At 44.5% G+C, this 22,662-nt stretch overlaps 1 protein-coding gene across 2 annotated transcripts; it reads right to left on the reverse strand.

Annotated features, from left to right (window-relative positions):
* Window positions 1-7,979: 7,979 nt before the first annotated feature.
* On the reverse strand, window positions 7,980-22,023 carry DESI2 (desumoylating isopeptidase 2). Of its 2 annotated transcripts, XR_014944722.1 has the most exons (6): window positions 21,601-22,023; window positions 15,592-15,664; window positions 13,739-13,832; window positions 13,255-13,396; window positions 10,184-11,606; window positions 7,980-9,782 (listed from the first exon to the last, which is right to left on the reverse strand). XR_014944722.1 is itself a non-coding variant. In XM_015857711.3 (5 exons), the coding sequence occupies exons 1-5, from the start codon at window positions 21,637-21,639 to the stop codon at window positions 11,373-11,375; spliced, it is 582 nt and encodes a 193-aa protein (XP_015713197.1). In that variant the 5' UTR covers window positions 21,640-22,023; the 3' UTR covers window positions 7,980-11,372. The 2 variants fall into 2 exon arrangements, 1 of the variants encoding a protein (XP_015713197.1); XM_015857711.3 differs by having other exon boundaries at window positions 7,980-11,606.
* Between the last annotated feature and the right edge of the window lie 639 nt (window positions 22,024-22,662).

A 22,662-nucleotide genomic window follows, 5' to 3' on the forward strand; every position in this document is an offset into this window, starting at 1 on the left:
AGGTGCCAATTCATAAGCCATGAAAGCAATGGGTGCTACATTGCCAAAAGTCAGGACAATTGTGGTTATTCCACTCATGTCCCCAGTTTTCATAGGGTGTTTGTCCTTCAGGGGGAGGCCATCATATTATGGGATGCAGGCATGAAGGAGTCTTGGTGTTGTATTCTGGTAGTTCTGTGGTGGTGGTTGCTACAATTGTAGAGATATCATCCAACATGTTACCTCAAAGTAACCACACCTGTGTGAGCAGAGCTGAGGGGATTGGGGCAATCACAAAGCATGTGTGTAGGCGACTGCTGCTGCCAAGGCTGTCAGTAACAACATTGTAATTAAATACAACAAATTACATTTGTTTTTCTCCTTTTTCCCCAGCATTAGTGCTCATGAAAATGAAGTTTCAGCTACAAGTTTTATTCTGGATTGGTTTTGCTGATGGTTTCTGTAGGATGACTTTGCCTAAGTTCTTCCTAGCTACTCATATGAATGATCTTTTTATCTATGACATGTAAGAGCTGTTAGTTCAAGACTCTCCTTTTAATGCTGAGGAAATGAGGGCAGGCTTCTATGGCTTCATTTCTTCTGCCAAATCTCTAAATCTGTTCATCTTATTTAAATACCTGTTTCAAAAAGAATGAGAAGCATTTATTAAAATAAATAAATAAAGAAGCTTATAAAAAACTTTAATAAGAATAATTTCAGTTAAAGTGCTGAATGTATTGCTACATTTAGAATTTCCTGACTTTGTAGCAACTGGATTTAAGGATGTACCTGACTGAAAACAGAACTGACATTTTCCTAATTAACCAACATCTTTTATGTGATGAAACTGTTTCCTATTTAGTCTATGAATGGTTCCTTGGATGTATTAGTGGTAAATAGAAAGACACTAAGCTTTCTCATATGTGATTGTAATCCACTCCAAGCAGACAATGGTAACATTTTCAGAGGAGGGAGCTGATCTATTTTTCTTTTAAGCTGCCACTTTCTAACATGTAGGGTGTGTTTTGTGACACTGAAGTCATTAGGAGCTGTCTGTTACTTCTGAGACAAATCTGAATAACACTGACCTTGTGATCGTAGGGTATAAAAACAGGAGTGTGGAAGGGAGCCCGGCAGATCTGCTGGTCGGTTATTTTCCCCTAGAGATACATTAGTTACGCTGACTCTTTCTTGTCTGCCTGGACATGTTTATCCCAGTGTTTTGTTTTCTAACCTCCATAGAGAGGGCTCCTCCCAGCTTCCCTTGGCAGTCAGGTTTCTAATTGTAATCAGATTGCAATTAGATTAGTAATTAAATGATTAGATAGGTGCTCTAGTAGGCTTTAAAGAACTCATCCCAATTACAGATGCATTTGCAGGAAACAAATGATTATTCTATAAATCTGCCATATTTTGGTCATATGACTTTTTGGCACGAGGGTTTTTTGAATGTTAAATTCCTACAAGTGAAAGGACGGTCTTTTTCATTAAGAACTCTATTCTGCCATGGTTCTAAATCTATATTCGGGTCCCACAGATCAGAGTATTGACACTTTTATTTCTGCCAAGGATTCCCAGAAGCATTCTAATTTTATCCAAATAGAGTAGCTGTCCTGAGGTTTCCCCCGTGAGCACTGTGAGGTGGGGCATTATGAACTATAAGCCTTGTGTTCTGTGCCATATGAGTGTTGGGTTTAATCTTTATTAATTCATAAGGGAATAAAGAAAACTAGATCTAGTGAGATATTTCTATAATTGCTTCTTTTGGGATGCGTTTCCTGAAAACTCTTAACAAGCTGAAGAGCCAGGAAGGAATTTATTTAGAAATAAGCTATTTAAAAACTACTGCAAAGATGAGAGAGAGAGAAAAAAAAAAGAAGTAATCTATTGAAGGCTGCTAAATACTCAGGTGCCCTCTGAGGCTTAAGAATTCCCTCACCTGGAGGTTGCAAGGGTATTGTGAGGAAGTATTCCTGTGTCTTTCTTCTGTCCTTATGCTTTTCCTTGTATATCCAGCACTGGCTAAAGTAGCTTTTTTATTACCATTGCTCTTGGATTTTCTTAAATCTCAGGGAGGGGAAAGGATGTTCTTACTGTACTAATATAGTAAGGTCTTTGCTGGCTTATTTATAACACAGGCAGTACTGGAGTATAATGGTATCACTGAAGTGAAGGATAAGAGAGGAGTGAAGTAGTGCTCAAGAGCTGCTGTGATGCTGTGTTCTGCATGCAGTGAGCTGTTAAAGGAGGTGTATAATTAGCACGGTACAGGGAAAGAGGCTGTTTGTGAGGAGCAGAGTATATCAAAGTAGACACTCAGACAACCAGGAAAGATGTTCAGAAATGATGCAGTGTAGAAAAAGAAAGAAAAATAAGCATCACTGGCTGCAATTCTTAGTGAGTCCTAATGGTGTTTGGCAGAGATGTTTGATGGAACTTACTCTTCCTGTGCTTCATCCTTGCAAACAATTGTTCACAAATGTACATACTGCCTGAAAGCAATGGCAGGAATAAGGGGTGGTGAAGTGAGGGATATCTTTCTCTTAGGAAAGTCTAATAGAGATGTGGTCACATTCTTTAAGCTGAATGTCTCCACGCATTTGCAACCCTATGAGCCATTTTTCCTCTTCTTGTTCTGGAACAGATTTTCGTTTCCATTCCATAAATGACTTGATTTCATGTTGCAAATCATAACATTTTTGGTGTTTTACCCTAAGACACCTTACTTACTATTACAGCCGTACTGCTGGGGAAGCCCTTGGAGTCTCCCTAACATTAATGGTGGGTTTATCCTCATCCATGCCATTATCCTCATGTGTGAGATCTCCAGCTGTTTAGTGAATTCAGTTGCAGAGCTCTTGGGCATTCTGTGGTTACCAAGCTGTGCACAGGACTCTTCTAATTCATGCTGATAGTTTTATTTTTCCGGTACGTTGAACTGATGCCTTCTCAGTATTTCTGCAGGAACAAGAGTAGAAACTAAACATACACTTCATTACTTTGCTTATGAACTGTTTAAAATTCTTAGAGAGTTGGATATGACTTACGTCTAATAGATCAGTTTTTCTGGTCTGCTAAAGCTAAAATGGCCTAACATCAATCAGAGGCAGCTGGTGATGGGGAGTTATTCTTCCAGCTCTAGAGAAGTCTGTGTTGGCAGGAAGCTGCATGGCTTACTTCATCCAATCCTGTGCTTCGAAGAGGAAAGAGGGGCCATTTCTTAGATGAGGAAGGGAAAAGAGTGCTTATTTTGACGAATGGTCCTTCAGAGCACTAGCTTGGGTTTACAACAGCGTAATTCTGCATAATAGTGTCAGTACCATCTGATTCCCTCTCATCCTTGCTCCTGAGGATGGCATGTATAGTTTATAATTTCCTTTTTACATTTGCTCAGCTCCTGTGAGGGTACTTTAAATTACTTGACTGAGGTGATTGTTGTGATACAGCACTTCATCTTGAATCTCTCTTTTTTTGTTGTTGTTCCCGAGTATTAAAAAACTAATGTTATTCACAGTTCTGCTTTTTTCCAACCTAATTGTAGGCATGTCCAAAGTCAAAGGAGGACCTGAGGTAGGAACACCGGTCTGTTCCTTGGTGATCACCTTGCAGACAGGGACACAGGCAAAGCAGGGCAGTGTGATACCTCCTTCACCTCTGTCTTCAGCACCGATGACAGGCTGTGATTGATGAACTCCTGGCTCACACTGCTCAGGTTGCTGCACCACACAGGCAGCCTGAGTCTGCTTGACTCAAGAGAACACATTCGAGGTGAGGCACCTGATAGTCCAGAACATGTCTTTCCTGTAGGTATGATTTACTCTGGTCAGTCACGTTAGCTGGATCGGGCTGCATCAATAGGATTACACATATTGGTACAAAAACTCAAATACATGAGATGTGATTTTTCTTTCACATTGGGATTTTATGGAGGCATTCACTTATAGAGATGACTTGGGAGTGTAGTTATGCAAGGAGGATGCTGGATGCAAATAGGATTTGTGTGAGGTTTTTATCTAATCTCTACTTCCAAGATAACTCTGGGCAGATGGCTACAACTTCTTTGTTTCTCAGTTCCCCAGCTGTTCACAATGGGGATCAGAACATTTCCTATCCTGTGAGAGCAACTAGGCAAAGTGCAAAAGGAAAAAAAACCTGCCTTTCCCCTTCTGGATATTACCAAAGGGGGCAAGGGCTTTTTTTGTGTGTCTAAGGAACTCTCCAGATTGAGAGATTTTTAACTGATTTATTCACATGTGGGTTGCTAATGAGCACAGATGGGGATGAGGATGAGGAATCTGTTCGTTTCCAAGCCCCCTGCTGGGGATGGATTGATAACAAAGGCAATGGGAAGCATTTCCTTATGGATGGAGCAGCAGAATCCCTCACACGAGGTCCCGAGGACAGTAGAGACAAACTGATCATGATTTTGCATTAGGACAGAAATCTGCGCAGAACTGCTTCTTGGAATCCCTTTCAGACCTATCTCTCCCAAGTATGTAGTGCCATTTAGATATGTTAACCTCTTGCTGACACAGAAGCTGCATAACAACTTCTTATCCTTCTGGACAAGGAAAGAGGATTTATTTAATGATGCTGTTGTGTATTGATTGTATGGTATTTTAGCATTTATCAAAGCTCCCGGTGTCTGTATGCTAACATCTTCCCCCCCACAAACAACCAATATTAATAACCGTAATCAACCTGAAGCTGTTGATAGGCCACGGGGCTCCGGGGAGCTCATTGTTTAGGTGAAATGTTCAGGAATAGATGTTAAAATGAATTCCAGCAGCTTTCCAGAAAATGAGCCATACGAAATAAGAACAAATTCTGTGTTCCAAAGCGTTTACATAACCTTGAGGATTCTGAACAGCTTGCCTTTAAAAATCAGCTCAAATCAGTCCACGTGTCTGTCTTTATAAAGTAAAAGTGCACGTGAATGTGAAATGAGTGGAAAAAAGGTGCAGCGTATTTGTGGGTAATGACAGTGTCAAAATGTAGTGCTCTTCCCAGCTCAGATCTGCAGGAGTTCATCAGTTACCTGCTTTAGCTTTGGATCTGGTGAGTTATACTCAAAGTCACATTCACTTTCAAGCATGCTGACACGTGGCACTGATGTTAGGAACACCCCTAATAACCAAGGAGCTGATGGTTATCCAAGTAGAAATTAAATGCTTAAATGCTGCTCCTCCAAATGTCCAACAGCTCCACGTTTTCTGGAGAAGATCTAATAAATAAACCAGTGAGGGTTTGGGAACCGTTTCATGACTTGACTTAAATGTAATGGCATAAATGCCTGGCATTCTTTTTAGGGACTGTTCTTTTACCACATCTTGTCAGAACATAAAATTACACCTGTCACAGGTAACATTTCAAAGAGACACTCGCTGTGCTCCAAGTTAATCTGAGACTTAAAATCCACAGTTGCTGTGAGAAACCCTATCAGAAGCTTTGCTGAATTACATCAGCTTTGGTCAAGCAGATGGGAAACTTTGACACCAAGTTTGGCAATGCAACTCTCTCAGCTGCCCTTTAGGACCAAAGGAGGAACATTCTGAAAGCAGATGTGTCTCCTGCTCTGCTTTCCTCTGATGTGAGCTGCAAGGAAAACTCAGGTGGACACCCAGGAGGAGCTCCGTGACAGGGAACTTGCTCAATCCTGCAAATCTTATCCTTGCCAAACAAGTTCCTTTCACATACATGTGATTTGCTTTGCTTCCTTGGAAGTTGTAAACCAGCTGGAAAAGTACCTTATGTTTGGGTAGCTAAACCAAGAGGAACCCAATGCAATTGAATTTATACGACTGAATCATGCCCTAGCTGTCCATCAGCTTGAACCAAGCTACAGCTCTGTATGCTTAACTGGTGGCTTATACATTCTATATGCATTCTTTTGCTGTCCTCGTCTGTGGAATGACCATTGTGTTGTTTTCTATCATGTTACTGATCTAAGTGTACACTTTAAATCAAGCACCGTGAGGCTTTTTGCCACCTGTACAACACTTAGGCATGTTCTGAGCCGTGCCTTTCTTCCATTAAGAGCCATCGCTGTCTTCCATGGGACTTTGTTCCTCCTCTGACAGACTGTCACTCACCAAATTCTGCTTCTTAATTTAGCACCTAATTGCTTATTGGTCGTTTTGTACGTTTCCTTATGACTTCTGTTACATGACTGCAGTGATTAGTGCTTATGTTCCTGAGGCCTGCACGGCAGTGCTTTAATGCAGCACAAGGAGATGAAAACAGCCTATGTCAGAGCAGGGATTGCACTCTGAGGATTTCTAGCTTTATCTCCTCGAGTTGTGTAGGGCTTTGCTGCGGGAATCTCCCCACAGATGAGGTCAGGACTAATTCACTGTAATTGTTCTGAGTGAATTTCACAGAAGAAATGGAGAAAAATGTTCAATTACACGATTATGTGGCTTTGTCTGCACCAGGGAACATGCGAACTTCTTAGTAATGAACACTTATTACTGCCATGATCAGCTGTAATATTTGCACGAGGAACAGAAATGCTTTGTGCTCGACTTGGCTGCCTTCCGTGTTTCTGTATTCTCGACTGTATTTTGTAAACTATTGGAGTGACTTTGACAAAAGTTTATCAGAACTCAGGCTAAAGATGACCGTCACCCTGCTAACTTCTGTTCCCAGGTATTTCCTCTCATTTGCCTTATTAGCACCCATTAAGAAGGTTGTTCTTCCACTGAACCAGGATCCACCCCTTCCCAGACCTCATGTAAGTGGAGGTGACGGTGTCTCGTTGGAGATCCTTGCATACCTGAGGCCTTCCAAAAGTAAGCAGATTCCCTTATTTATGTGCCCACGGCTCTTGCATTTGAGCAGCTCCTCACTGCAGCCCAAGATTTTGCTACTCTGCTGTCATTGCTGCACTCTGCATTGTGTTACACTGGGTACTATGCAGCCTGTTTCCCGGTCCTCATTCACTGTCTTTACTGTGCTTTTCATATCTCTTCAACATAAAAATATCAGTTAGGTTTACATTCGAGCTGGTTACATTATCATCAGCTCTTGCAAGTCCTTACTGCTCCAATCATGTTGCTTAACACACGTGAATTGATTTGGTGGAAGCCAGCACTTGACCACATGATGAGCTAGGGTTGGAATAAGAAATTTAAGCTGCAAAATAACATTTTGGGGGCAAAAAAAGAGAAGACTTGCAAGAGCACTGGGATTTTTTACTTTCAGGGTGCTATTTCCATAGTAATGAGTGAGTTGAAGTATAGAAGAGAAATAAACTCAACTGCAGCTATTTAAACACTTAGCAGCTCCTTCCAGGCAAAGAACAACACGCTATTGTGGGCTTGTGCTGGTAAAGCTGGGAGGAGGCAATGTTTCCCACAGGCAAATTAGGAATGGGAAAGGCAGAACAAAACCCACGGGCTTCAGAATCCCAGGCAGGAAACACAAGTCATTTTCTGTTCTAGATGATTTGTGTTGTCATTAGGTGGTTTTAATTGGTCTTTATTCTTAATTCTGGGAGGAAAGCCTAGTTTTGCTTGAGCAAACACTAAGGACCATTCAGACCTGGGAAACAGGAGGGAAGCAGCTTTACCAGCATTCACTACGGCACTCAGCAAAGCAAAGCACTTATTGGGAACAGTCTCCCCCTCCCGGCCCTCCCCGCGGGGGCTGGCAACGTTCAGCTGTAGCCTGATAAGCCTTGCCCACACCCCAGCTCAGCAGGGAGGTACCCAACACATCACTTACCCTAGCTACTCCAAGCAGCTGCATACCCACAGGTCTATGGCTGGCCTGCAGAGTATGGCAACTTGCAAAAAGCAGCCTCTTATAAATGGCTTTTAATTATGCTTCAAACAAACCCAACTGCCCAAATCAGAATGTAGCCTGTATACAGCTTAAGTAACTATGGCAAAACTGCCCACCTTCCACATAAGGCATAGTCTGAAAGATGTCAGCTCACACAGCACTGAGACATACAGGCTACAGGTACCAGGGGAATAAGAGAAACACAGCCAACTGCCTTTTTTTTATAAAAGTATTTTTAATAAAGAGATGGATTTCAGATGTTAGACAACTTGTTGCCATGGACAGGTAACAAAAGTCAAAATTCTTTGCATTTTATACAAATACTATGTAGTACAGTAAACTTGAATACAAGTTTACAAAACAAAAATGCATCAGTGATTATTCAGCTTGTAACCAACTTCCAACAGTGAAAATTACCGTGTATCAATAGTGATCAGAATTGCATTGCAAATGTTACAAGTAATGCAAGTCTTATTTTTACCAAGCCGCTCTCAAGTTTCTGGTGCACACTGACAGTACATCGGATTTTTTTTTGGCTTGCTGAACAGAAAATGGCATTGAAACGAACAGCAGAGTTAAGGAACACACCGCGTATCAAAAGTACTGCCTTACAGAAAACCAAACAGGAATGAGAAAGTAAACGGAGCAGAACCCTGAAGTAGCAAATTATTTTTCTACCCGTTTTGATGGAAAAGACTCCACAGGTGTCCAGCTTTCTCACAGCATTTTGGAGTGTTCTAGTCCTAGCACAGTGTGGTCATCAGTAGACTAAGGTAATCCCTGCTTGGCAGTAATGCTGGTGAAAGGTAACTTTGCTCTATTGCTAACAAATCGGAGTAACCGCTGGCAGGGTGACTTCTTGCGGGCATCCAGCGGAGGCCAAGTTCACAGCACGCGACTGGAGTTACGGCACCGCCTGCTTTGATGCAATACCCAACAGCCTTCAGGGTTCGGGCGTCAGTCTAATCGCAGGACTCACAAATGGATGTATTTAAACAAAAAGTGGAGCGTGAGACAGTATTTTCTGTATCTGTACAGCTACCGATTAAAAGGAACAACTGTTACAAACTTTCCAGTCTGCTGTATAAAAAATATTCTTAGTTTTACTTCTAAATAAAAACTGTGCTGTGATCTGTCACTTTCTTGCATTGTACATCCTGTATTCGTGTTAATGGAGGTGTAGAGAGACTTGTGACCTAGAGCTCTGGATATCTTAGAAGCCCAGAAAGCCGGTTTTGGTACAGAAGAGTTAGGTAGCAATGAAAATGTATTTATTTATTTTTCCTAAGACCTAGGAAGAGCTACAGTACATTGCTAGATCAGCGGCCTCAACCCTGAGCTGAAATAAAGGACCCGCCTTGGCCAAGAGTCACATCACTACTACAGCTGCACAGGAGAGAACGAAATGACCCACCTACAGTCTGTCACCTTAGCTGTGAGCAGTGCAGTATTTCATCCTGTAATGCTTGAGAGTTGACTGGAGACCACCACGTTCGTTTTCACAACAGGAAAAAAAATAAACCAAACAACCCACCTCAAATTCAGAGATCTGAGTGAAAAACAAAACAAAACGAGTCAGTGTTTCCAACTTCTGGAGACCACAGAAATACCGTGGCAGACTTGTCAGCCTTAAGCGTTTCCCACTTGGTAGAGCAGATCATTAAAACACGTACCAAAGCACAGATAACAAGACTTCTACAACTATCCCACTCTTCTGAAAAAAGAATGGCTCTTGATTCTTTCCCCCCCAACGTTGAATATCAGCTTATCTTTCTGTCACTACGATGCATCACAGAAGATGAGTGAAAGCTTCAAGACCGTCTTCCAAAGGATTCAGCCCAACTGCCAGAAGAAAAGCTCCTCGCTCTTTTCACACATTAATTGAGTTGGCCACCATGCAAACTCTTACTAGAACATAACCTATGGCACCTTCCTGAAGGGTCCACGGCACTGACTACCCATGGCCTGGAGAATACACAGCATGAAGCATTCTTGCCTCCTTGGAGGATCTTTTTCCCCTTTCTAACAACAGAAACAGCAGAGTCAGCATTTCACTTGATGGAAAAAATTAACCGGAGCAACAGGTCAAAAATAAAGCTTTAAAAATCATTTACGCTCCTAGCAACGCACGCTTCTCAGAGAGCTCATCAGTTTACAGGTGCTGTTTAGTTACAGTTTAAGGCAGCAAGTCTTACAACGTACACAAGCTCACCTCCCTCATATTTGTGCTACTGTATCCTTATGCGCACAACAGAACCTCACTAATTCACACTAATGACTGGAAGAACCATTAATTCTCTTGGTAAGCGAACAAGAATAAGGCATTCCATGATATATTCTGATCACTAATTATAATTTAGCTCTAATTATAATCTACCAGCAAACATACTTCTGTGATTTAGAAAATAGCATCTCTTACCTTCAGACGTAATTACGTGTGCAGATTAGCGGGTTCTGCTGTGTAAACACGCAGGTGCATAAGCAATTCTCAGGTTTTTCTTCATTACATCTGACAAGAAAGTTAACGCCACAGATAGAAACTGTGGGAAAATAAATTAAGATTCCCCTGTGATTTGTGCAGAGACGCACAACCGGGCCCTAATATATAGGGTTAAAAAAGAGAACCCAAAACAAATCCCGTTCATGTTTACAAACTTAAATGAAGCAAAAAAAAAAAAAATCAGCAGCAGGAAGCAAGGCCGTTCCCCAACCATAAATGGCTTGTATTGTGCTATTCAAACTACATGAAATAATAATAAAATTAAAAAAAAACCAACAAAAAAACAAGTTCTAACTTTGTATATACAAGTTTCAAATCAAGTAACGCAAACAGCAAAAAAACTGTTGATGCTTTTAAGAGGCGATAATCACGTATCTAAATCCTGGTTGGAGTAGACTGTAAGTGTGGGCAATAGATGCTATGCAAACTGCATGGCTGAATTTAAGGAAAACCCCAAAGGTTAGGGATCAACGTGCAGTGTAATGAGACAGACATTTCCCTTCACATGTGCAAAAATCCTCAGCTTCACGAATGTAGAGGTCATACTTCAACATCAGATCTTACACAGAAATCAGTCTCCCTACATCCCGGAATCTACCTGTTTCCATCAGCCACTGGGAGCGCACAGTACCCTGTTCACACGGACAGCATTCAGCAGTTTCTAGCATTTAAGTTTCACCTGCCTTAAATCTTGACAACAAAGGGGAGAGTTCACAGCCAGGGCATCATATCGCTGCCTTTGAGTTACGCCAGTAAAACTCACGTTTCTCTCTTCTTCCGCGGTGGCAGGAGTCCTTACAGGACTTGTAAACAGCAGTACACAATACTGTAAACAAATAATTTAAGTCCTACTTTATACAAGATGTTAACTCAGGTCTAACAAACAGGTGATAATGAAAAGGGTGGCTTCACACAAAATCCTTCCCTTTTCTCCCAGCAATTCTTTTCGCTACTGAAATAATCCTGAGCTGAAACAGGAGCTGATGAGAGCCATTTTTTGCATATAAAAACAACGTTCTGGAGTCAGCTCTCGCGTTCTGTCGGAAAGTCAATTGCTGGAGAGATCAAATTGAAGTATTTCAAACCATTTAGTACTTTGGAGGAGGACTTATAATTTGGTGTGGCGTCCAGTTCTAGATCCAGATGCTGCACTTGCCAAAGAAGCTGATGCTGCTGCATCCTCAGCTTCCTCCAGCTCATCCTGTAGCTCCTGGCTGACACTGGACTGCAGGGCCGCAGGAGTCAGCCATTCCTTCGGCAGGCAGCTCTGGAGAAATGGTATACAAGAGCTGAAGTAGGCAAGGCGATTCACCCAGCGTGGAATCTCTTTTCCACACAGAATCTAGAAGAAAAGGGGAAAAGAAAGAATTGACTCACATTCTGGGCCAAACAATAACAGATGTTTATTACTGTAAGGAATCAACTCTTCTTGGGAGTTCTGATAAGCCCAGCCACCTCGCTTTGTGAATAATGTCTTTAAAAGGCAAATAAATGAGTTAAGGCATATTTCATATTCACAAATAATTCCTCAGACACAGCAGCTGAAGGAGAGCGCTCACTGTTACAAAAACACCCAGAAATGAAGCAGTCAAAAAGACAGAGTCAGTGCTACAGTTCTGTGGAGTTACACACACAACTGGGGATATTCTTATGGCTTCGAGCTCAGAAAGCGTAGATTTAGGTTAGATATAAGGAAATTTTTTTTACAGTGAGGGTGGTGATGCACTGGATCAGGTTGCCCAGTGATGTGGTTGATGCCTCATCCTTGGAGACTTCCAAGGCAAGGCTGGATCAGGCCCTGGGCAACCTGATGTAGCTGTGGTGTCCCTGTTCACTGCAGGAGAGTTGGACTAAAAGGCCCCCAGAGGTCCCTTCCGACTCTAAGGATTCTATGATTCACTGCGATGGCCTCTGATGACTTTGGATGAGAGATGAGCATCTTACAGCACACAGATTGAGAATTCACTACAAGAGCGGCTATACAATGCAAAGCTGTTTTCAGCTCCTCAAAGAATACATGAAGTTGCATTCAGTGGTCACTTTTACTGTACATCAGTCATTAAATATTTCTGTTGACACTACTGTGTCACTAAAGAAGTGACCTACTTTATTTAACTGCATCCTTGTTCACTTCTGGTATTGCTTCATCCAGTGCACATCTGGAGAAAATCACAGCTAGCAGAGCATTACTCTGTTGTAACTGAAGAGCATTTTACTTGAGATTGTATCCCTAGTTTTCAGCCAGCTTGAACACTACACAGGATGAGTTAGAACAGAAACACCAAGAGCATGCAGCCTGGCTGGACTGGCCAGATTTCATGCCAACTGCAGCTTTGTCAGGATGTCACTCGACTTATTCCTACTAGCATTGCACGTGAATCATCATCTCAAAGTGTTCCAGCACCGCTGCAAATCGGACATGATGGCACACTCACTGTATAGCCTGTGCTTTGTCAAGACTAAATATTCTGAATAAAGAGCAGCTGAGTTTTATGGAAGTTTGTCAAGGAAAACAGCCAGTCCTTGTTTGGAAGACTTCAGTGAGCGCTACAATAAACTCTGACGAGAACAGGTTTGCAAAAGCCCCTCAAACAGAAGCTAAACATCATCTATGAAACTTGCTAAATGCCTCTGTTATTCTTTAGCAAGTACTTTCAACTTAAGGGCACTGTGAAGTAATGGAAATTACATCTGGTTCTGTCTCCCACTGTTGTCTCTGAAAAGTCTGTAAAGATTCTGGAACCCTGTTAATACTTGCTTTACTGGGTCTCTCAATTAGGAATACCACCTTCTGGAACACAAGCTGCATGTAACAATATTCAGCATTTTTGGCAGCATGGGCTTGCATTTTTGTCCCAAAAATACACACACAGACACACAGTACCTGAAGGAATAGTAACATTTACCCAGACAACCCAAAGGACAGGAAGGAGATGAAGCTCTGTAACCACCCAGGATGAACTTTTCTATAGACCCTAATGTCTGCTTACCTCAGATAAAGCTGAAGAAAAGTGATTGCAGTTTTTGTGCATTAGGTGATAAGCATTTCCTTTGAATTCTTTTCCAAGCTCTTCTACTATTTTTTCTATATCATCTTCCATGAAGTCAGTGCTGCCTAGAACCACAGCCTCTCTAGAAAGAGAAACAGAGATCAGGATGATTGGGTTTCCATGAAACAAGTGTGTGACTGCTTTCACATCACTCAGAAGTCCCCCCTTTGTGGGTGGTAAGGCCTTTCTGCCCACCCAGAAGGACAGAGATTTTTTCCCTTCCATTTTACAGCACTATTTTCATCTCATATGAGTGTTATTTCCTTGCTGGCTGTATACCCGTAGCACACTTATTTTTCACAGCAAAGCAAACCCTATTTTCTCAGCCATAAATTCTGATGTGTCATTTAACATAGCTATCCACACAACAAACTGTCCTTTTAACTTATTTTCTCAAAGACAAGTGAAAACAGATTTTTCTTACTTAAATTTGAAGGTCTCTCCTAACTCGGAAGCATTTCCTGGAGAAATTTCAAATATTCCAGAAAAAGGGTAGGGATGCCCACCATAGGCAAACTCTGAAAAAGAAAGCTCAGATTAACAAAAGCGACATGAAGTGACAGGGAGAGAAACAGACCTCCAGACTGGTAGGTCAGTTCCAAGGAGCTTCCAAGTCAATGAGAACTTGGCAAGGATGTAAAGCCCGACATGGGGTGCCACATTTACACATGGGTAACAAAAGCAAGGTGCCGGCAAGGAATCGCTTTGTTGATCATTAGTCAACCTCAACAAACACTGACAAGAATCTTCCTCTATCAGCAGGTGGGTTTAATTAATAAGTATGTCATTGTTTTCACTGTAGAAGTGAAGATTTAAAAGTTAAATTGTAAGTTCTACCAATTTGTTTTACATGTGTTGATCTCCAAAATTCCTCTTACGTGTTTTTAGACTAGAGATTCAAAGTTTTGCATCCTCAAAGGTCTGATGATGTGCTACAGCTGTACATGAGACAACCAGTATTAGCCTAATACATTTCTGAATCTCTCGCTAAGCAACAGTTAACCATCCCAAGCTCATCTCTAACAGAAAAATGAACTCGTGCATGGATCTGAAGTCAACGCATGACATCTGCTGGTGTTAAGGCCTTAGAATTCATGAAGGTATCACAGCATGTTTCAGCTTCCTTCTGTGTCTGTAACATAGAACAATGTGCCACTGTCAGGGTAGAATAAAAAGCTTTAAGCATGACTTCACACTTCCTTTCTTAAACACCTGCACTAAACCATCCAAGCTTAGCAGGCAGTTTTGTGGATAACCTTTTTTACAACAGGTAAATAAATAAAGTGTGAAGTACTTTGAAAAATGCAAGTCATTGTTCCAACGACCTCTAAAATGAGAAAGGAAGCTGTCCCGAGCTGAACAGGAAGGGAGGCACCTGGATTTGGCACAGCCCAAGAATCTGGATTCAGGCACGACACCATTAAAGATCAGGTCTTTCTGGTTTGGATCAAATGACATTTTAATAAGTTTTTAACAATAAGCATTATGTTTCATCACTTCACCACTGCAAACCCAATGGCAACGTTTCTGCTCCAGCTGCTGAAACACCTCCAGCATAAGATACTTGGCTTTGGAGCACATGCCACCACCTTTGCTGCACCCTCTCATCTCCAAACACATCCCAGTAACACCAAACTTAAGGAGGCTCATTTACTTTTAAACAGGTTACTTAGAGCAACACCTCCACCCCCCAGGCTGGTTTTCCTGCAAGGTGTGAAGACCTCAAACTCAAGCCTGTACTACAACACACTCAGAAACACCCCTTTTGGTAGCAGCAGGAACTGAAAGAGGCCCAGAACAGCTCAGGAAGCTGCATCCCACAGTACAACCCATTTAGCAAACTCAGACTGTGCTGCTCTACTTATTTGGGATCCATCTTTTTAAAATAAACAGTGGGCACGATCTGCCTTTTAAATAAACCCAACAGTCTCTACAGTTAATTTTTAACTCCTTGCACAAGTGCTGGCAGAATACAGATGAAATTATCTCATTGTATTTACATGGAACATACAGCAGACGTTTCAAAACCTGAGCTAAATATTGCTGTTTCTAGGGGAAGAGGCTGTATTCTCTTACGTAGTTGCACATGCAGCTTTACACAGGAATGCAGGATGATTCCAAATTACTGACACCCACATGTCCTTTTTATTCCAGAGGTGGAGAACTTTGAAAGGAAACTGATAAACAGGTTTCAGGAACCAGACTTCTCTCACTATCTGACAGACATTTGTTTGTTTGAGTAACGCTGCTAGAACAAAAGGTAAGTTCTGTACATACCTCGGCCGTACACCTCTATACCTGAATGGAATACTCCAATTCCAAGGGAAGAAGTATACTCATTCATCCAGTACTAAAAGGAAAGAAGAACAAAAAACATTCCAGTTAGCTTCCAATACAGATTTGTCTACAGACAGCAGACTGAACAAATAGTCGTCCCCCCCCATATCAAAAGCTAATACAGTACATACTTGATTCAACTGCCACGATACCACAAGAGCAAATTTTTGGGTATTTTTTTTGAAAGTAGGACTATCACACACAGACCCCAGTAGTTATTTACCTAATGACCACACTTTTGCTTATGACCAGATGACCGCAACATGCTCAAGAGCTATTGAAGTTGGAATTAAATTAGCTTATACATTCTGCCCTTGAATACTACATTGCTGGTCACCATATGTATGGGAACTGTTGAGTCATGACCTGAACCACTGATTGAGCACCTTGGCCAAGAACCCGCTCAGCCTGGGAGCACAGGTGAAGGCAACTCAGCTGTGTGACCAGAAGGGGTGGAGCCCGGCTGCACCTCTCTTAGATCCTATTTAAGGGCTGACTGCCACTGGGGAAGGATCTTTGGTTGCAGATTCCTCCTTTGTGGAGTTTCCCTTTCAAGCCCAGATCTTCAGAGATGGATGAGCTCTTTTCCTTTTGCAACACCTTTCCATAGCACGAGTCCCTTTGTCACTGCACCTCTTGTATCGCCATTCCATCACACTGGTCTTTCTGATTGTCACAGCATACAACAGCCTGAACTCTCGTTCAGCTCCTGATATATCCAACTCCATTTATCAGATGACCTTTGCCTACCTCCAGTGTATGTTTCTAATCTATCACTGCTGATCACTTCTATGATAAGAAACGTGGCTGCATTTCAGTGCAATTGCCACCCACCACCTGAAAAAGGGAAAAAGGAAAAAAACCCTTTCCTCAGTGCTTTCTGTTTCCTTTTTGGAAAGCAGCAGCGGTGAGTGCCTACCTGCTGACAATTACCCTCAGCACCATCAAGACACAAAAAGAAGGAGTTTGCAAAAAGGAAACACTCAAAATGACCATCTTTTCTTGTCTGTGTCACCGCTTTCTTAATATCACCGTCTGATGAGCAATTTGAAGAAGAATCTCCAAGAAAGGCTAAAGAGAAATAAAAACTTTCATGTGTGTCATTAAAACTGAAATAGAGTAAGAAGAGAAACCTCTCAGCAGAACACAGCCATCATTATCCTGTCAGCTTCCCCAGCAGTGGGATCCTCCCTCCCACCTCATCCATTCCCAAGGCACGCAGCTGTGGGGCTGCAGGGCAGGCTGACAAGGAGGCGGCTCAGTGGGGACACAGACAGGGGAGTACCTTCAGCAAGTTACTTATTTAGCAAATGGGAAGAAAAGGGAAAAAAGGTATCTTATTCACATGAACTGTTGACTTAATATGTGCTTTCCGATATGAAGGCACTATTCAAACAGTGTAACTGATGAGAAAAATGTGAAAGGGGACAGGCGTCATGTTGTCAAGCGCGCTAGCTGGAGTTAGTACATAATTACAGACATCTGAGTTGACCTGCCATTTAGTGAACATTCCTGAAAGCCATTTTTCTCCCAGTAAGAATGATCCCCTGCACTCTGGAGTGACACGTCGCTCGTGGAAAGTCAAAGTTAAATGGCAAAAAAGAGCAGTTCAGGCCAAATGTTACAACATTTCTAGCATCAGAAATGGATGTATTTGGGTTTTAGTGTCATCCTTATTCTAAGCACCACCAAATTCAGCCCTAAATTCAGCTGCTAGCAGTCACCAAACATCACAGTTGTGCTGGCACACAAGGGACACGACAACTATCTGCATAACAAGACACCAAGGATTTGATGAGCTCTTCAGACATGCCAGCTGAGGGAATTCTTGTCCACAGGAGTTAACAGCAGACAGATTTTGCTCCTTGCACGTATTTAAGGCCAAGGGTCATTGAGATCTGTGGATACATTTTGCTTAAGACCAAACTTTACAGGTGACCTAATGGCTGGCTCTGTTAATCCATCACTACATCAGCTAGTGGGATGTGTATGACTGTACTACACCATCACCTTAACCTCTTTAGGGTCTAACAAATTGCTTCCTTCTCTCTCCCTAGAAAAGGGCAAGCTCCTCAGATTAGGTACATCCAGCAACATGCAGGGCTACACTTACTGGATGCAGAGAAACAGAACAGAGAAGGCAAGGTGAAAGCTAAAACTACCCAGCTACCTGGGTAAGAAACGGATTCTGTTCACTGAAGTGAAATTAAAACCAGAACAGTTTTGTATTTATACATACAATCAATACCGTAAGAATATTCAACGAAGTTTGTCAGCGTAGGCAAGTGTGCCTGCCTAATGGGAATGGTTGTCCAGATCTATGTAACCTCCAGCAGACCTGGACAGGGTCCTCAGAGCTCTGCTCCTCACCAGGACACCCACTTTAAAGTCTGGGTCTGGCCTCTGAGTTCCAAATACCGCACCACCATACACACATCAGATCTGCCGGGGACACAAGTTACACAAGATATCCCGTAAGTGCTGGAAGTAATAAAACGAGTTTGTTACTGGGCAGGAAAAAACAACTCTGCTCCTACAACCTTGTGAAACCTGATGTGAGGTGTGTGGGCACAACAGGAAGGCAGACACCAAGCTGCCTCGTGGAGCCGTACAAGGGCAAGTGGATGGGATGGAGAGCTGCTGCAATGTGCTGTTGGCAAGTCCCATGTTACTCAGGTGAGCACTCCTCACTGCTGGTAACATATGAGGATGCAGCTTACCTGACTACAGAAACCCAGCAGCAGATTAAACACACGTCAGCAGCTGGAAAGGTGTGCCAAAAGCACTTGGATTTGCATTTCCAGTAAGAATAGAGTAGGTGAACTGAAGACAAAAGAATTTCAGCGAGGCAGAATTACTTTCCCCCTAGGAACGGTAATTACATCTAATTATGACTTAATCTGAATCAGTTATTGGAAGGTGGGTCGCATTCTCCCACTGAACAAAATGAATTATCTGGGTGAAGAAAGGACTGCAGAACAAATACAGCTTCAAGTACACTGAGTTTGGCCACAACAATGACATACAGCGTACAAAGCAGAGATCGTCACAGATTAAATGACACACACGTAGCTGGCTGCTTCAGTGATGCGCTCTGTGTTCTGGAAACCCAAACCGAACTCAAAAGCAACACTCAAGCTTCCATTGCACAAAACAGACCCCTCCTCGTTCAGTCTGATCTGAATTTTACTGTAGAAGAATGTCTGAGAGCGCAGCCCTCATCCTCAATATTTCACAGCAAGTTGTTTTGTGACACGGGGATTCATGTTTAATGCAACCATCAAAACAAAAATATTAGGGAACTACGTTTCTACGTGCATAATAAAGTCATGTCTGCAATGACACAGACACTAATCCCAGTGCTCCAACAGCACCCTCATTTCATTCTCCAGAGCTCTCTCATTTATGCTGATAGTTCAGATCGTTAACGCCTTGTTTGATGTGGGAAAATAGGATGCTACTCCAGGCACAATAAACCTCTATAGCCGCTGTGATAAGGAAGGTAGAAAGTGCTACAGCTCCAAGCACAGTCAATTGGTCTTCACCTGGCCCTCTTAACGATCAGAAAGCATTTCCTAAGGCATAATAAATGTGCCCTTAAGTTTCTTTCCCTCTGTAAAGTTACCATACAAGTGAATAAACTCTGAACTGCAGCACATGGCTCCCTCTTCATCCTTGGGTTTTACCCCATGCTTTCTCCTTATCGAGTGATAAGGCCAATAGAGGTGTATACGCTACAAAGCAAACCAACTTGACCCTGTGCAGAGTTGAACGGCAGCAACACCCTGCAGTCCCTGCATGGAAGAGGCTGCTTTTGAGATGGAGCTACAGGCTGACACCAACCTGTTCGTCCAGTCTTTGCAGTTATAACAGCATTGATTCCATTAACGAGACAACCAGTGCTCTCTTGTGCCCCCCTACACGTCCCCTAAAAAAGAATGGGATGAAAAATATCCACACCCACCAAATAAAGAACCCACAAAAAAAGCCCAAATAACCGAGTCAGTGAGGTGTGTGCTTCAAGCAACAATAAAACGGACTGAGCCATCACTGTGAGAGAGTTCAAGGCTGCTTGCTGATGTGTCCCTCAGGTACCATGGGAACCTCAGCTTTTCTTTCCTGTTTAAAAGAAATCTGCTCCTTCAGCAGTCAAATAACACAGATGCGATAACAAAACAGCCACAGCTGAGGTGGGATGAATAAACACCCCAGTGAGTGATCTCAGCTCATGCTATATATAATTTGTGGTGATGCACAGCTCCAGCAGACACCACAGCTGCAGACCAGCACACAAGCACCTCGATGTGACCAAGCACCTTGGTGTATCTTTGGTGTGACCAAGCACAAGTATCTTTGCTGGCCTGCTTCTTTTGGAGAATGAGTGTCACGAGCCCTTTCCACAGGCATTGGGCCTACAGACCTTCACTAACACAGAGACACAGCTGTGGAGCCTTGGCACACCCCAAGGGAAAGCACAGCCCTCCTGCTGCCCGTGGCTCCCTGCAGCCTTCCCAAGATGGCTCTCACAGCCAAGGTTGCTGCACCCTCCACGTCAGAGCCTTGCCGTGCCTTTGACTTCACAGGTGACTGCTTGCGTAACAGCCTTGGAACTAAAGTCCTGCTTCTTTCTCCACACAAGTATTTATAACACATAGAAGCACACAAAAGCAGCTCTTTTAAGACTACAGCAGCTTCTCCCACACACATTTTTCAGCTGCAGTCCAAAGAAGTCTGGCATATCACGTACTTCCCACGTGGCTCTACCATAGCACAACACACTGACCACAGCTTGCAGGCCCCATGTGTGTGCTTGGCCAGGTGAGCAAGGCCTGTCCTGTCACAGCCAACGCTCTGCTCCCGTCCCCATTGGCCCCCATGCTCCACGCAGAAGGAAACCCAATGCAGATGTAACAAGTTGCCTTCACCAGCAAATAGAACCCAGGCATGGGAAGTGGAAGGGAATCCTTTGACAGGGATGCTGTCTTTTCCTTTCCCTCTGATACCTACCACAGAAACCAATGGCAACAATCAGACTTAAAGACTTTAAAGACCAAGCAAGTCAGCTCCCTATCAACTGCTATCAAATTCCCGAGCACCTGATTGCAATAATTCCAAGCAAGACGATGCACTTCTCTGCCAGCAACGAGACCCACACTGTTCTCCTCCACCCTCCTAAAGCACCAGAAGCTCATTCCAAAGCTGCTGGTAGCTCAAGGGCAGCCTGTCCCACACGGTTCCCGATGCTGTTGTGAAACCTCCCTGCCCTCAGCAGCAGGCCCGGCAGCGCTCAGAGGACAACCAGCGGCACTCGTTCTAATTTCCAGCTATGGAAGCGCATTAAGGGATAATATTTCCCTAATATTACTTATCCGGTGGCTGCACCACACAGGTGCTTCCGCCTCATTTGTTACTATGGCAGCTGAGCGGCTTCCAGCTGCATGCAGGGACACGCAACAGCTGCTGGAGGTGTCAGCCGGGCATCGCACGGGAGGGCAAGGTGAGCTCACGGCACCGCAGCTCAGGATGAGGCAATTCCTTTATCCCTGCCAAGTTTCGGCCGTGCCGGGGCTGTTAGAAACACCGACACGGCGCCCACAAACTTTTACTATTGCAGAGGCAGCGCGTACCCCCAGCCAGCCCCCTGCGCAGCCACCCTGTGGAGCAGGGACCCTCTGAAGGGCGAGGACGAACTCACGCCTCGCTCCTACCGCGGCTACAGCAGTTAGAGGAGGCTGGCACAGCCCCCTGCAGGCTGCGCACCCCGCGTTGGGGCCCCACGATCCAGCGCACCACAAACTTTCACTGCCCCCACAGAGCGCCGAGCCCGCGCGGGTGGGAGGGAAGGAAGGAGGGAAGGAGGGAGGGAAAGTTCCCGGCCCCGCAGGCCGCGCTGCCCCCACAGCCCGCTCCCTCCCGCCCGCCGAGCGGCCCCGGCCCGCGGTGTCTCACCATGTCGTACACGTTGAGGATCACCAGCTGGTTCGCCATCGCTGGCTGCTCCCGTGTGGCGGCGCGGCTCAGGCCGGCGGCGGGGCGGTGGGCACCCCCGGGGGCCGCTTCCTCCTCGTCCCGCCTGTTGCTGCGGGGCGCGGGGGGGCGGCGGGCACCATGGAGCCGCCGCCGCGGAGGAACGGGGCCCGGCCCGCGGGAGGAGCGCTCGGCCCGCGGCCGGCGGGGAGCGGGCCCCGCCCTGAAGCGGCGGCGGGACGAGACGGGGAGAGCGCGAGCGGCGGCTCCCGGGCGGCCCCGGTACCGCCGGCACCACACGGGCCGGGCAGCCCCTCGGATGGGCGCAAAATGGAGCCGCTCGAGCCCGCCCCCACCTTCCGCCAGCAGCGGGACGGCGGCCACTACAGCTCCCGGCGTGCGGCGCGGCTCCCGGCCTGCCCTGCTCCGCCCTGCGCCGCCCGCACACGTCGCTCCTCGGTTCCGCGTGGGCGGGGCGTGCCGTGCTGTACTGCCCGTGCTACGGGAGCCGCCCCGCGGGACTCGTTGTGCCCGTGCACCGGCAGTGCCGGTACACACAGCTCTGCTGAGAGACCTTCAGGCTCCTCCGAGACCGGAGCACAGCCCTCGGCTCCGCCCGGGTTGGTGCGGGCCCTGACTGCCGGCCGGGACCGGGCTGCGGGGTACGAACCAGAGGTTCGGTGGGAAGGAGCCGCTTCCGTGTCAGGGGGTGCTGAGGGAAATTGGGCTGTACCTTAAAACGGCAATAGTCAGAACTGGGACTTGGCTTCAGAAGGAACAGGCTTTTACTGGAGGTGAAACTTCTAAGCTGCTTATTGTGTTTTCTGATTTGTGTCTCGGTGCAAACTGTACTGAGATATGCGGGGTATGAGTCACACAGAATGAAACAGCAACAGTGTTTTAATTGTGCTCGGATTCAAGCTGGATTTCTACAGATTTTATAATCATTATGAAGACTTTCATAGATGCTGAACGTTGAGAGCAATTGTAAGAATTTCAACGTGTATTTACCAATGGAGGTTAGCTACCTTGTTTTCAGACAAA

This window comes from Coturnix japonica, chromosome 3, assembly GCF_054131305.1.
Source record: "Coturnix japonica strain WE chromosome 3, WE-NBRP24, whole genome shotgun sequence".
Lineage (NCBI taxonomy): Eukaryota > Metazoa > Chordata > Aves > Galliformes > Phasianidae > Coturnix > Coturnix japonica.

Bases quoted from the DNA above. Each gene is read 5' to 3' on its own strand.
- DESI2 (XM_015857711.3), bottom strand. From the start codon at position 21,639: ATGGCGAACCAGCTGGTGATCCTCAACGTGTACGACATG. The intron at 15,665-21,600 runs GTGAGACACCGC...CTTTCCTTTTAG, and splicing joins TCCTCAACGTGTACGACATG to TACTGGATGAATGAGTATAC. The intron at 13,833-15,591 runs GTATGTACAGAA...TTTCTTTTTCAG, and splicing joins TATAGAGGTGTACGGCCGAG to AGTTTGCCTATGGTGGGCAT.